The 15,379-nt window shown below is 41.9% G+C and overlaps 1 protein-coding gene across 1 annotated transcript in view; it reads left to right on the forward strand.

Moving 5' to 3' along the window:
* Position 1: 1 nt before the first annotated feature.
* Positions 2–15,379, forward strand: part of Rnf130 (ring finger protein 130) — a gene marked incomplete at its 5' end in the record, with an annotated part of 87,648 nt that continues 72,270 nt past the window's right edge. The window contains one exon of the mRNA XM_013030883.1: positions 2–206. Within this exon, the coding sequence (XP_012886337.1) occupies positions 2–206 (205 nt within the window). The remainder of the gene's footprint in view (positions 207–15,379) is intronic.

The following is a 15,379-nucleotide window of genomic DNA, read 5'->3' on the forward strand; positions in this document are numbered from 1 at the left end:
CGCCCTGTTGACCTGCTGCAGCCTGTGGCCGGCGCGAGCGGACAACGCGAGTCAGGAGTACTACACGGCGCTCATCAACGTGACGGTGCAGGAGCCCGGCCGCGGCGCCCCGCTCACGTTCCGCATCGACCGCGGGCGCTACGGGCTCGACTCGCCCAAGGCCGAGGTCCGCGGCCAGGTGCTGGCGCCGCTGCCCATCCACGGAGGTGAGGGCTGGGGGACGGGGTGTGGGGGGGGGTGTGAGGGAGCAGAGAGGAGCCCCGGCGGGGATGGGGGGGGGTGGGAGGGGCGCGGCAGGGGGCGGCGGGGCCCCACCGTCCGGGGTCCCGGGCCCGGGTTCGCCTGCCCTGCGCCGACCGGCCGAGGGGCCCACGGATCGGTGGTGGTGCGTGGAGCCTGGCCTTGCTCACCGCTGGGAAAGCAGCTCTAAAGGCTTTTTTTTTTTTTAACAGGTTCCCACCCCCCCCATCCCCTTTAATTTAAAAGAAAACAACAACAACAACAACAAAAGACTTAGGACGTTCTTCTTTGCAGTTAAGGTAGCTTGTTTACTGGAGGGCATTGAACTGCGAGTTTCCCAGGGACCGCTTTAGACAAAGGAGGTGGTGCCAGAGCGCAGAAAACTAATCCAGGGTGGGTGAGATCTGAACCTGTCTTTTGGAGTCACGTTTTCTTTTTTTTTTTTCTTCTTCTTCTCCTTCTTTTGTTGTTGTTGTTGTTGTTGTTCAATTCTTCCGGAAATCGCAGATTTAACGCTGCCTTTGGGTCTCCCAAAGATGAATGACACCCCCCCCCACACACACACCGCCTCTTTTTTGTTTGTTTGTTTGTTTATTCCTAATGTAAACCCATGCCTTTTTTCTTAAGGGATAGTAAATGGGGATTGGGGATGGAGGGGTGCCTCTTGTTGAGCCCCAGTAGTTTTAGTGTAATGTTACGAGATGGGGGGGCAGCTGGGAAGGGGGGATTCCACATTTTGAAGAATCGGAGAGCCCAATCTTCCCAAGTCACGGGTGCCAACCAAGAAGGGATGTAGGTGAAATTGTCAAGAATTGTCTTGGAAGCGGTTTGGAAGTATCTTCGTGTTTTTCTGTATGCACAGGCTCTGTTTGGGGAACGGGGGTGGGAGGGGGGAGTGATTTGGGGTGAAACTTCTATTTGCTTAAAACGTTGGTCATGGTTTGAAGGAAATGTTTTCTCAGATTGTGGGGTGTGATTTGGGGTTTTGGCATCCTGAACTTTTGGAAAAATGCCTGCTATCTTTACACACACACACACACTTTACACACTCCCACTCTTACCCTGAGAATTCTGAGAAGGGCTTTTTGTTTTTTGTTTTTTAACTGCTATTCATCTTAACATGATTTCAATCAGTCAGTGTAAATAAGGTAATGGTGTTCGTTTTTGTAGTCTAAAATATTAAAGAAAAAAACAACATGCTTCTAGGAGTTCTGTATTTGTAAGCTAACATGCTAAGCTGTTTTCTTCTTTGTGGCAATCTTGAAGGGGGAGAAGGGGAGAATCTCTTAAGGCTTTAATGTAGCCAGCCATCCCCCAATGTTCATTTTTACACCTTAATCAGGTGTTTCAGGTACATTCCTCATCTTGGTTAAAAATCCCGGGGTTAAGGATCCAGCTGGGCCATAGAAACAACTTAAAAAATAATAACTTATTCAGGAGCGGATTCCAATAGCTCTCCACAGCTGTTTACACAGTCTTGCAATCAGTGTCACCCCTCTCACTATCCCATTCCCTGCCCCCCAGAAACAACTTTTGCCTTTGCTTCATTCAATAAATATTTACGTGCCTGTTCTGTGCCAGTCACTGTGGTTGGGACACGTAACGTTGCCAAACTATGGCACTAACAATGCCAGCCTATTTTCTGGTAGGGAGGGAGAACCTTCTGTAAGGGTCACATGGAAGGGAAGGAAGAGGAAGAGAGAAGCTAGCTGTTGTGGAGTAAGCTGGGCCCCATACAGTGTTTTGAAATCTGTGGTTCAGGACTTGGTTCCCCCAGACAGCTCACTTCCATTGCCCTCCTTTTAGATTCTTCCCTTAGAAGCATTCCAGTGCTTGACCTACCCTAAACCAGAGCTCCCATGTACGAGGAAGATTGTTTCAGGTGTTCTAATGGAAAGGTGTTGAGAACCGATGGGTCCTGAGTGTGACGGAAGGTCAGCCCTGTTGCCCTCCCACTGGGCAAGTAGCTTTGTAAGATTAAAGGCTCCGAGTCAGACCTGTGCTATACATGTATTATGTGACACTGGCTTAGTGTCATTGCCTCTTGGCCTCAGTTTCTTGTCTGTAAAATGGACTAGTGAAATACTTAACCTCCTCAGGTTGTTGAGGGATTTAAATGGTTCTGGAATTCTCAAGAGGTTTGAACACCGAAATGAGTAGAGTTTTAGACACCAGTCACAAGCAGCACATTGGTGAAGCAGTGTGAGAGGATTTGAGTTTCTGTCCCCACTTCCTGAGTCTGTAGGAAGGAGAGGTTATTTGATGTCTCTATCATGGGAGAATTGCTCACCTATGTGTAGATAGGATCCTAAATGTAATTTGAGTCTGGCTTAGTGCCATGTGGTCTCCAAAATCCAGCACATGCTGATAGAAATCCTAGGGTGCCAAACACACAGATCAGAGCACTGGCAAAGAGAGAGAAGCAGTGTCACTAAATAATACCAATTTAAAGAAAAAACCTTTCAGAGGCTGGTATTTTACTTTGGTCTTTGATGTTAGTCTACCTGTAAGTTGTCTCTAAACCTGTGAGTATATGTAAAATCCAACATGTTCCCTGCTTGTGCAGAAGGAACTTAAGAATGAATTTTAAAAACAAGAATGTGTAGAAATCTGTTAAAATTCATGTTTAAGAAAATGGTTTGACATAGGAATAATTTGGTTACTTTACATTATAATCTGATATAGTAAGTTTTCAAATTTAATATTTTTAGAGAAAAATGGTATTCATTATGGCCTTTAATGCTCTTACAGTTTTGAATTGAAGAGGATTTTTAGTGTATTTGATGTGAAACCTTACTGTGTGTTGACATGAAGTAAAATAAAATTACACATATCCACAAAAAAATGGAGAGGAAGTAGCGCTGTGGCCCAAGTGGTAGAGCACTTGCATTGAGCTGAAGAGCTTAGGGACAGTGCCCAGGCCCAGAGTTCAAGCCCCGTGGCCACCATCACCACCAACAACAAAAAAACAACCAAAAAAACAGAAACAACAACAACAAAAACTGGCTCAAAATTAGCTGGGGTCAATAGGTGTGAAATTACTGAGACTTCATTTTGAGAGAGTGTTTTATAGAAACAAACTGAAGACAAAAGAACTTTACCATTTTTTCCAGTATTTTCTTGATGGCTCATTTTACATCTAAGGTTTGATTTATGAAATTAGAAACATTTCTTGTTTTTCAATGCTACTCTCAGGCACCTGTAAACTACAAAATTAGGCCTGTGTGAATTACTGAATAATTGTATTTGTTCTCTCTTTTTGAGGACAGTTTATTTTAGCCACTAAGTAGAATGCACTGGTGAATTGAGAGTCATTGGTTCAGGACAAACGCATTTCATGTTGTAACTGAATTCATTTTTTAAATGATGTTTTGAAATGCATTTATGAACAGATCATAGTTGTTTTCTTACTGCTTACTGAAACTGTAGTCTGCACGAGCAGACCAGCTAGTGTGGACTGAGGAGCAGACATTGCTGCTGTGCTTTATGTTGTGTGCACACTAACGTTTTGTTTGAGCCCACAGTGGGGGTTGGGATAGGAGAAAGCCCTGTGTTGATGATGTAATTATGTATGCAGATATGCTGGTGGGAAGAATTTGATACCCGCCATTTGTACAGAAATTTTCTGGATTAGGTGTAGAACAGCTTAGAAAACAATCCTACCAAATTATAAACCTTTACTGACACCTTGGCTGTAGGAAAGTAAGAAAGTTTTTAAAAGTAAGTCTTAGGCAACCAGCGATGGAGGCTGGTCAGCTTGCTGGAACCATGCTCAGCTTGCTTTGTACATGTGATCTTGGCCAATCCTGGCTGCAGATGCAAGAGACAGAGACATTACTACCACTCGTATGTTTATTTACTTATTTGCTTATTTATTTATTTATATAGTGTGTACCTAGTGGTACTGAGGCTTGAACTCAGGGCCTGGATGCTATCCTTCAGCTTTTTCTGCTAAAGTTAGGCACTCTTACTATTTAAGTCACAGCTCCACTTCTGACCTTTTGATGTTTAATGGCAGATAACAGTCTGGCAGGCTTTCCTTCCTGATCTGTCTTTGAATCACAATCCTCAGATTTCAGCCTCCTGTGTAACTAGGATTACAGGTATGAGCCATTGGTACCTGACACCATTTTTTTTTGCCAGTTGTGGGGCCTGAACTCTGGGCCTGGGCACTGTCCCTCAGCTCTTCAGCTCAAGGCTAGCACTCTACCACTTGAGCTACAGCGCCACTTCCGGCTTTTTCTGCTTATGTGGTGCTGAGGAATCGAACCCAGGGCCTCATGCATGCAAGGCAAGCACTCTATCACTGAGCCATCTTCCCAGCCCCCCATTTTTGTTTTATGGATGAATAATCCAAAGCCGATAAAGAAACTCTGTCTGTGTCTCTGTTTCTCTGTCTTTCTGTCTGTCTGTCTGTCTCTGTGTCTCTGTGTCTATGTCTGTCTCTCTCTCCCCAGTACAGAGGCTTGAACTCAGGGTCCCATGTTCTGACTTGTCTTTTCTCACTCAAGGCTGGTACTTTACCACTTGAATCGTACCTCCACTTTTGGGAGGTAGGGAGGGAAGTGATGGTAGGGGGAAAACAGAGTATGAGGCAACAATGCTCGCTACGAAATATACTCATTACCCTACTCATGTAACTGTAACCCCTCTGTACAACATTTTTACTATATATATAAAATATATAAAAATGTAAAAAAAAAAAAAAAGTAAGTCTTAGGCCAGGCCCTGGTAGAACATGTCTGTAATCGAGTAGCTGCCCGGAGCCTGAGATCTGAGGATCATGCTTCAGAGACAGCCTGTGCAGACAAGTCTGAGACTCTATCTCCAGTTAACCACCCCAAAGCCATAAGTGGAGCTGTAGCTCAAGTGGTAGCGAACTACCCTTGAACTAAAAAACGTAGGGACAGTGCCTGATCCCTGAGTTCAAGCCCCAGGCCTGTCAGCAATAACAACAACAACAACAACAAGTCTTAGATTTTTGGTTTTAATAAAAGCTCCAAGGGCCGGGATGTGGCTTAATGGTAGGATGCTTGCCTAGCATGCATGAAGCCCTGGGTTGTGTGGCTCAAGTGGTAGGTTGCTTGAAAAAAGTGATCCTGAGAGACTTTTTTTTTTTTTTTTTGCCAGTCCTGGGGCTTGAACTCAGGGTCTGGGCACTGTCCCTGAGCTTCTTTTGCTCAAGGCTAGCACTCTACTACTTTAGCCACAGTGGCACTTCTGTTTATGTGGTACTGAGGAATCGAACCCAGGGCTTCATGCATGCTTGGCAAGCACTCTACCACTAAGCCATACTCCCAGCCCTGTGATCCTGATCCTGATGATAACCTTGTAGTGATTCTTTTAATGAGCTGGAATACACAGTGAAAAAGACTAATATTAACACAGGAGTTTGGGCAAATGGGGTCATGTGGTATTAGAATTCAAAATGGCAAAATCAAAAAATTCAAAAAACTTAGAGAAAAAGTACATATGATCTTGAGAGCAGAAAGTCCGAATGTTAATAAAAATAGTTCAGAAGTAGCTAGAGGCTCTAAAAACCAAATGTTGACATAACTAAATAACTAGAGAAGAAGAAAGAAGTTGTGTGTGTGTGTGTATGTATGTATGTGTGTATCCATTTATATTCCCACCAACCAAAGTCTTCGTTCCCCTTTTCCTTACCAGTGTTTATCTGTTTTCTTGATGATTGGGGTGAAATGGAATTATAGTATAATTTTGATTTACATTTTCTTTATGACTAAGTTGAACATTTCTTTATGTATTTTTTTGCCATTTTACTTTTGAGAACTAGAGGATGGATTTGCCCATTTATTATTTGGAGTTTATTCTGTGTTTAGCTTTTGGAGCTCTTTATATTTTTTGGATATTAATACTTTATCTGATGGCTAGCTGGCAAAGACTTTATCCTATTCTATAGGTTATTTTGATTCTGATAATTTTTTTTCTGTGCAGAGGCTTTCTACTTTGATATAATCCCATTTGTCAATTCTTGCTCTTATTTCCTGAACACTTGGAATTCTGTATCTTGGAATTCTGTATCTTCTAGGATCTTGCCTAAGTTTTGCTGTAGTAGATTGAGAGAGAAAGTAATTTGTATGTACTCATGCATAATTTGCGTATTACTTCCTCACAAAGAGGAATTCTGGTATTTTGAGTCATGTCCACCTGAATGGGATAAATGAAGTCTTCTGGGCTAGTTTTTTTTTTTCTAAGTTTATAGTCAAACTGTTTACAAAATGAAACAAGTTTGTCTACACTAACATTTGTTCTATGTACTAGACATTCATCACTTTTCCTTAAGTTGTAGTAGTATTGCTGTCTTTTTTTTTTTGAGGCAATTTTGAATAAAACAGCATACCTTCAAATATCAAGTGAACTTTTAACATTTAAGAAGAACCTGATCTGTGCTTGTATTACACAAGGCCTGTGCATGTGCAAAAGATTCTGTATGCACTTGCTGCCTGAGAGGTCTTTTGGTCCTCTGTTGACAAGATCAACCTTGTCTGGATAGAACAATGAGGGCATCCATGTCACTCTAAAAATTTGCAGTTTAGAATGGATTGTTCTAAGGCAGGGATCTAACATAAAGTTTTATTGGATTACAGCTCTACCCATTTCATGCTCTACCATCAAAAGTTGAGTTGTAACAAGTGTCTACTGAGAGTCTATTTTCCTTTTGGTTCTTTAAGAATAAATTTGGTAAGCCGGGCGCCGGTGGCTCACGCCTGTCATCCTAGCTACTTAGGAGGCTGAGATCTGAGGATCACAATTCAAAGCCAGACCAGGCAGGAAAGTCCGCGAGACTCTATCTCCAATAAAACACCAGAAAACTGGAAGTGGTGCCGTAGCTCAAGTGGTAGAGCACTTGCCTTGAGCTGAAGAGCTGAGGGACATGAGCAACCAAAAAATAAATAAATAAATAAATTTGGTGGGGCAAAAATAATAGATGTTGTGGCTTTTATCCAAACTGCTCATTATAGCTTTGTTCTCCCATTAAAGGCTATATTATGGATGATTTCTAAATTGTCTCAAACTGAACTGGACCATGTCTTTATTTTAGTTGTGCACCTAAGACTGCTTGGCATTAGCAAGGTTCACAAATATGTGATCCCATTGAATCCTGGGTTCTTGGTTTGGTGATAAAACTGCTGGCAAGCATCTTAGGATGCTATGTGTGGGTGGAGAAGGCAGTGATAGAGAGTATATTATGTGGTTTCAGTTCTTGTCTAGATTGTATATGGTGTAGAGACGAGAAAAATTAGAAGAAATGACTTGCACTTGAAGTCTAGAAAGCCCTCATGGAAAAAGTGGAATTTGAACTTAAACATGAGAACTGCTGCTTGTACCACAATAAAGTAACAGGCACCGCCTTACCTTCCCACTTTAACTAGTCTAGAAAACCTGACAACAGCATTAGCAGCAGTTTTTAGAGAAAGGTCAGTGAGCTCACAGATGGTGATCCCTGAGAGAAGGGAAATAATAAACAAACTGTCCTTCTCCTTGCCACCAGGAAGCCGATAGTCTTCTTCTTCTTTTTTTTTTGTCGGTCGTGGGGCTTGAACTCTGGGCTTGGGCGCTGTCCCTTCGCACTTCAGCTCAAGGCGAGCACTCTACTGCTTGAGTCACGGCGTCACATCCAGTTTTCTAGTGGTTTATTGGAGATAAGAGTCTCATGGATTTTCCTGTCCCGGCTGGCTTTGAACTGCAATCCAAGAGCTCAGCCTTCTGAGTAGCTAGGATTAACAGGCGTGAGCCACCGGTGCCCGGCTGCAGGTAGTCAGATTCTGAGTTGACAAGATGGCTCAAAGCTGCAGGAGGCTGAGGTAGTACCAGTATCTGGAGAGGATGGGGTGGCAAAGAAAGCAGCTCTAGATTCCTGCAGAAGTGAGTCTCCTGAAGTGTGGGTTAGTGCCGATCTGCACATCTCATGAAGAAGTGACTGGAGGCTGGGACAAAATTAGCAGGACAGGAGACCTATAATAGTTCATGTTCTTCTCACTAATCAAAATAGAAAGACCTTTTAGTGCACAGGGCATGGAGTGAAGCCAGATATCTCCTGGAGCAACACCTGTCGGATTCCCCCTGGTGATGCTTAAAAGCTATCGTTGAGAGAATCTGATAAAAATCATAAAATCTGAAACTGACATCTAATCCAAAATTACTAGGCCTACAAAGAAACAGGAAAATATGACCTACAGTCAGAGAAACAAGAACAAGGTCCTCCAAAGGCACAGACGGCAGAATTAAGGATGTTAAATGGGCTCTTATAAATATACACAGTATGTTCGATGAGATAAAAGAAAACATAAACATTAGGAGAGAAATGGATACACCAAACACAAAAGACCTAGATCACACTTTTTACAGTAAACTCAGCCTTGGAAATATGTTGGATTTATATTGACCGAAAAAAAGAAGAGAAAATATGAAAGAAAAAAAAGAAAAATACCAAATATGAATATATTTTTGTACTTTCACTTTGTCCCAATCAGTAATGTAGTTAAGACACATTTAGTACACACTGTTTATCAAGAATGAAGCTCGGTATTTTAACAGGGATTATATTTAAAACTCAAGCAGCTTTAGGTGGTACTATTCTCCTCATATGGTGCTTGGGAATTCAGAGCACTCCAGTCTTTCATTTGGTGTGTTTTTTCTTTATAGCACTTAACATAATTGGAAATTATATATCTGCTTTCTTTGTTTCTGAGGGCAGGGATCCTGTCTCCTGTGTCCACTCTGGTATATTCAGTGATTAATGTGGTATTTGGAACACAGTAGGGTAGTGCTCAGCAATTAGTGTTGGTTGAGTTAAAGTGAGTGAGGTAACTCACTGTGTGGCCTTGGGGATTCAGCAGAGCTGGGACTTGATGTAGGCCTGTCTGATGGCAGTGCCCAGGCTTTAACCACTTCTTTGTATTGCTTCCCAAGTGGGTTTAATAAATTATGATATATCCACTCAGTGGAATGTTACACAGCCATAAAAGGGGAGTATTGTAAAAAGCTCTGTATGCACTGCAACAGTAAGTATGTTTGTTTACAGTGGACAAGAGCTCAGTGTAAAACTAAAGATGGTGGGATATTGATTAGATAGCCAGTGACACCTTTCCCCCCTCTTTTTGACAGCACTGGTTGTTGAACTCATGGCCTGTACTTGTCAAGCAGGCTGTCTACAACTTGAGCCTCCCCCAATCCTTGTTCTATTTTCTAATTTCATTTCTCATTTTTTTTAACTTACTATAGGTCTAGATATGTAGCTTAGTGCTAAAGTGTATGCCAGGCTAGTGTGTACTAGAATGTTTTCATTGCAGAAAGAGAATAAATCTTCATGAGGAAAAGATAGGGAGACTGGTGTTATCTCAAGAGAATAACCAGGAATAAGAGCCTACAGGTTCATCTTCCCCTCCCATACCAGCACTGAGCATCAAGCCCGGGGCCATGTACCTGTTATGTTAGGCAAGTGCTCTGTCAGTGAGCTGTTATCACCTCACCCCCTCCCCCAGCCCTTTATTTTCCTGAGTGTATTCTCTACTTTCAAGAAAAGCAGAATGAAGGTTAGAGTGAGTAGGAAAGTGGACACAATATATTTGCAATAGAAGGAACATCAGGACCAAGACTTATTGAACCAAATGTAAAACAAGCTAAAACGTGGTGTGATTTTGAGCAAGCCATGAATCTTGAAGAAGGAAATGGAATCCTACCACAGACTTTCTTTTGTGAGTAATATTTATATGGTGATGACTGAACAGTTGCTTTTGCTTTCTTGGTTCTCACTGTTTAGAATTAAGTTATTTAAAGCATAGGAGGCTTAATTCAGAGAAGAATGTCAATAGCATTAGCCTTAAGAGTATACAAATATCAAATTATACAGTATTCTAGACACCTATATACAGTGAGACCAAAAGGGGATAGTCTAGGAGAAAAATCACCAACTTGTAATATCAGGTGCTTCTTCGTGTGTATATAAAATAATATACATACTGAAACAGACTTCAAAGATAAGGAAGCAAGGGCCTTTTCTTAATTTGTCTTTTCGTTTTCAGATGACTCTGTATTCTTTACCTCATACACAGTGTATTCACACGCATGTCTGAGGGAAGGGGGGGCACAGAATTAGTGGGAAATGGGTGGAAACGTGCAGCAGCAGAACTCACTGGCTGCACCGGACACTGAACCACACAACTTGTGGACAGAGATAGGAGGGAGGGAATGGGAGAGAATGAGGGAACAGATGATACTATGCAAAAGGAAGGAAATATACTTATTACCTGTCATATGTAAAGGTAACCCCCGTTGTATATCACCCATAAGACAACAATAAAGTAATTAAAATAAAAAATAACTGGGAATGTGTCGGTGTACTGCACAAGGAGTTCCAACTTCATACTACCAAAAAGTAAAAAGAGAAGAAGGAAGAGGAAATGCAAATAAAGGTGGCAAAGGTGGAAAAACAGAAGAGAGAAAAAAGATGTTAGGGACAACTGAATAATCCGGTATATTGTTGTACAGGGTGAGGACTTAGGAGGTATTCTGTACCTAAAATTTCACCGTATAGAAAAATAATGAAATAATCAAATCAAGAAAGAGGAGATGCAGAAGAATAAGAATCCTGACTTATGACATAAATGCACAAATGTTGTCCAAAGTTGACAAGCCAGGAAATAATGGCTGGGAGCAATGAATGTACACTGTTTTTAATATGAACTATTTTAATATAAAATCAGCTATTTTAATATGAAAACCTGAATGTGGATTGAATAGGGTTCTATACAATTTGTGTCTGTCTAGAACCTCACATTGTTGTATCTTTAGTTGGAAGAACATCTTTGCAGATGTTGTTAAGAGGAGGATGTAAGGGCAATCTGGCTGCCAACATCTGTCACCCCATTGATTGCCTTGGTTGATTTGGCTGATCTGGCTAGCTAGGTGGGTGACCCCTTCCTCCCTCACCCACTGCTCCATGTGTGTCCCTCCTGAAGCTACACGCTCAGTTGAAGAGGACGACCATCCCCAATAGAGGAGGACCAGTAGCAGCACTCCCCTGCTAGAACCTCCAAGCAAGCTCTCAAGAGTCAAGAGGACACCATAATGGTTTACTTAAGCCCTAATTCCAAAGATAAGTGAGTGTCTCCATAAGAGGGGAGGATACAGAAATACACACAGAGAAGAAAGCCATAGGAAAGAGCCAGTCAGAGATGGGAGCACCAACGATTGCCAGTGGCCACCAGAAACTGGGAAAGAGGCATGATGTGGTTTTTCCTCACAGCTTCCAGAAGGATCCAGCCTTGCTAACACCTTTATCTCAGATGCCTGGCTTCCAGAACGGAGACATCAGATGCCTGTTGTCTTGAACCATCAAGTTTGTGACAATTTGCTATGGCAGCTAAAAGAAACTAATAAATAATAAAATAGGAAAGCCAAATTTAAACCTAGTCTATATTATAGAGTTTGGTTTTGCCAGTGCAGAAGACAGCAGGACTGTTTCCATCTTTCTGGACAACTGCCTAAAGTTCCACAAGCTATTTTGGTAATCCTGATCACTGACTCATACCGAGTTTATCCTTCAGTCTTTTTCCATAGAGTCTCCTCCTAAGCCATGTGATTTTTATCTTTGCTAGATTCATCTTGTTCACTCAAGCCTGCCTGTTAAAATACTTTTCTTTTTCTTATTCTTTTTCTTTCTTTCCTTTTTTTTTTTTTTTGCCAGTCCTGGGCTTTGACCTCTGTGCCCGGGCACTGTCCCTGAGCTCTTTTTGCTCACAGCTAGTAGCACTCTTCCACTTGAGCCACAGCAGCACTTCCAGCTTTTTCTGTGATTAATTGGAGATAAGAGTCTCACAAACTTTCTTGTCCAGGCTGGCTTTGAACTGCGATCCTCAGATCTCAGACTCCTGAATAGCTAGGATTATAGGCGTGAGCCACTGGCACCAGCTAAGATACCTTTTGAATCCCAATTTGTCATCCAGTCTTCCTTTTTCTAGTAAGCTTGTATGATTAGTAAATGTCAAGAATATAACTTTCTTCATCTTCACCTGCAACAAGGTCGTATTTGTTAAACTTTTGGAGTTGTATTGATGCCCTTTAAGATTTTCATGAAAATTGTGGAAAATACATATGGATGTAGTATGCACAAAACTCATGTCAGGTTTTAGGAAGTTTAGGTAGTTGAAGCCCCAGTTTTCCCACATATCCAGAGTTGAGAATTTTTGCTCTAGTATGGTGACACAGGGCTGCGATCCCATTACTTGGGAGGCTGAAGCAAGAAGATCATGAATCCCAGGCCCTCCTGGCTAGCATAGCTAGGCCCTGTCTCAAGAAATAATAATAGGGCTGGGAAGGTGGCTCAGTGGTAGAGTGCTTGCCTTGCATGCCTGAGGCCCTGGGTTCAATTCCTCAGCACCACATAAGCAGAAAAAGCCGGAATTGGTGCTGTGGCTCAAGTGGTAGAGCATTAGCCTTGAGCTAAAGAGCTGAGGGACAGTGCCCAGTGCCCAGACTCAGAGTTCAGGCCCCACGACAGACAAAAACTAAAAATAAAAAAGTAATAATACAATCTTTGCTCTAGGAATTGATTTTTTGTTAAAGTTCTGAAAGTCTGAGGGACAAATCCTTGTAATGTTAACATTCCAGTCACCTGTGCTCTTGCTTGGGAGCATTTCACATAGCTTCCTAAGTTCACTTTATCAGTTGTGCATTTAGAGTCTATTTCTTTGCCCTATGACATCATAAAAAACATAAATGTGGGGGGGGGCGGGGAAGATTTTATTAACCAGGAATCATGACAAGGAAGGAAAAGAAGTGTCTCTTTTAACTACAGTACATAGTTACATAACTAACAAGTTACAAGTAACCACAAACCAGGAGGCTTAAAGCATAAATTATTTTCATACAATTATAGCAGTCAGAAGCTTGAAATGAATCTTTGGGCTAAACTCAAGGTGCTGCTATGTTTGTATTGCTTTTGGAGGCAGCCTTGAATTCCTGGCTCCATCTTCAAATTTCTCCCTGACTTGAACTTCTACCTTTTTTTCCCACATTTAAAAGACACTGTGATTGAATCTATATGGATAATCCAGGATAATCTCTTTATCATAAAGTCAGCCGATTGTCAGCCTTATTTACCCTTGAGTTAACTTATTCACAGGTCCTACAGAAAGTACATAGACATCTTTGGGGGAGTCATTATTTGACCTATTCATAGTGAACCTGTGCTGGCACCTTGTATTAGAGATTTCTCTTTCATATTGTCTACAAATTATTCTTTTAGTAACCATTTTTGAAATGATGTAATCAGAGGCTAGGAGCATAGCCCAGTGTGGAGCATGTGCTTAACATGAGGTTCAGTCCCCATCATTCCCCCCCCTCAGGTGTGGTTATATTGTTGTACGTGTCTTCTGATAAACATAAACACATTTCATTAGGTATATGGTGTAATGGGGGAAGGTGTGGTACCTTCTTCATCCTAAGAGTCATGGCCAACATTCCTGTAACAAGACAGGTTAGTCAGAGTTGTGTGTGACCCAGAAGAAACCTTCAGAAATGAAAACCAGTGAAAACTTTATGCCTATGTTTGAACAAGAACAAGAACGGACAACTGTCTAGAAATGTGATTGGATGGAAAGGCATGATATGATGGTAATAGTAACGTTGACCACACCTTTTGTCTCTGAGACAAACACCTGAGAAAAATCAAGGGAGGGTAAAAAAAAACTTACAGAGGAAGGATTTATTTTCACTAATGTTTTAGACCATGATTAGCTAGCCTCATTGTTTGGGGCCCAGTGTGAGACCAAAATATTGGGGCAGGACATGTGTAGTAGATGATAATGATTCACCTCATGGTGGACAGGAGGTGGGAAGAAACAGACCGAGCCTGCATTGGCAGGTTTCTTCCTGGTGTCATTCTAGTCTTCTGAGCTTAATCACTGTCAGTGCTTTTGTGTCAGAATCCTTAGTACTATACATAAGTGCCAATGCTTGAAGAAAGAATTAAGTAAAAAGAGCGGTGCTGTCATATCCTTTACTCTTCTGCCCAAGAATTAAGAATGCTTTCAGACACTACTCTGGATTCTGGGTTGCACAGGATAGCTGTAAACTGGGTTCAAATGATCCTCCTGCTTGAGCGCGACTCAGAATATCTGGAACCCCAGGTACACATCACTGCATCATCCGTTTACTGTGGACTGTTGTTTTGATTTTTGCATAAGGCTCTCATTGTGTAGCATTAGGCTAATGTTGAATTCAACAAATCTCCTTCCTAAGCCTTCCTAGTGGTGGTGTTACAGGCGTGTATCACTAGGCCTGGCTTGTTCTATATTCTTTTTTTTTTTTTTTTTCTGGTCGTGGGGCTTGAACTCTGGGCTTGGGCACTGTCCCTCAGCTCAAGACAAGTGTTCTACCACTTGAGCCACAGTGCCACTTCTGATTTTCTAGTAGTTGATTGGAGATAAGAGTCTGATGGACTTATCTGCCCGTGCTGGCAGATCTCAGCCTTTGAGTAGCTAGGATTACAGGCGTGAGCCACTGGCACCCAGCTTTGTTCTATATTCTTGTGCATTCCTGTGTGTATCAACAACATTGAGTCAGTAGCTTCGCTTTATCTGTGATGCCAGCTGTGACTTCAACCCAGGAAGATCTCATTTGAGGGGATGAGGTGCTCAGCATTTGTAGAGAGAAACATCTAGCAGCCTTCCCTGTTCAAGACTGAAGCTCAAGAGAGTTTAGATGTAGACATAATCTTCATAAAGGTGATCGTTGAAGCCAGGGGTGTGGATGATAGAGCTCATTGAAAAAAAAGGACTGCGGGCAGAACCTTAGTTCACACCTCTGGCTAAGGGACTAGCTGTGAAAAGTGAGTAAGAGCAGGCAGAGAAGTGGGAGGAAAGCATGACTGAGCCCGGTGAGGAGAGGCTCTGTGGGTTGGTCTCAGTGCTGAAGCCCTTTTGTGCAGTGGGAAATGAGGTGGGTTGTATGATATATACTCTGTTGTGCTATGATGCCAGTTTTGTTTGAGGACTGAGCTGTAATTTTTACTTACTTTGATTTATAGCCTCTCTCTTGCATGAAGTAGTTGCTGTATCAATTGTAATAGAAATTATTTTTGAATGTAACTTTCCATACGAAGTGATTTGTATTT

The sequence above is a fragment of the Dipodomys ordii genome, unplaced genomic scaffold (assembly GCF_000151885.1).
Source record: "Dipodomys ordii isolate 6190 unplaced genomic scaffold, Dord_2.0 Scaffold135, whole genome shotgun sequence".
NCBI classification, from domain to species: domain Eukaryota; kingdom Metazoa; phylum Chordata; class Mammalia; order Rodentia; family Heteromyidae; genus Dipodomys; species Dipodomys ordii.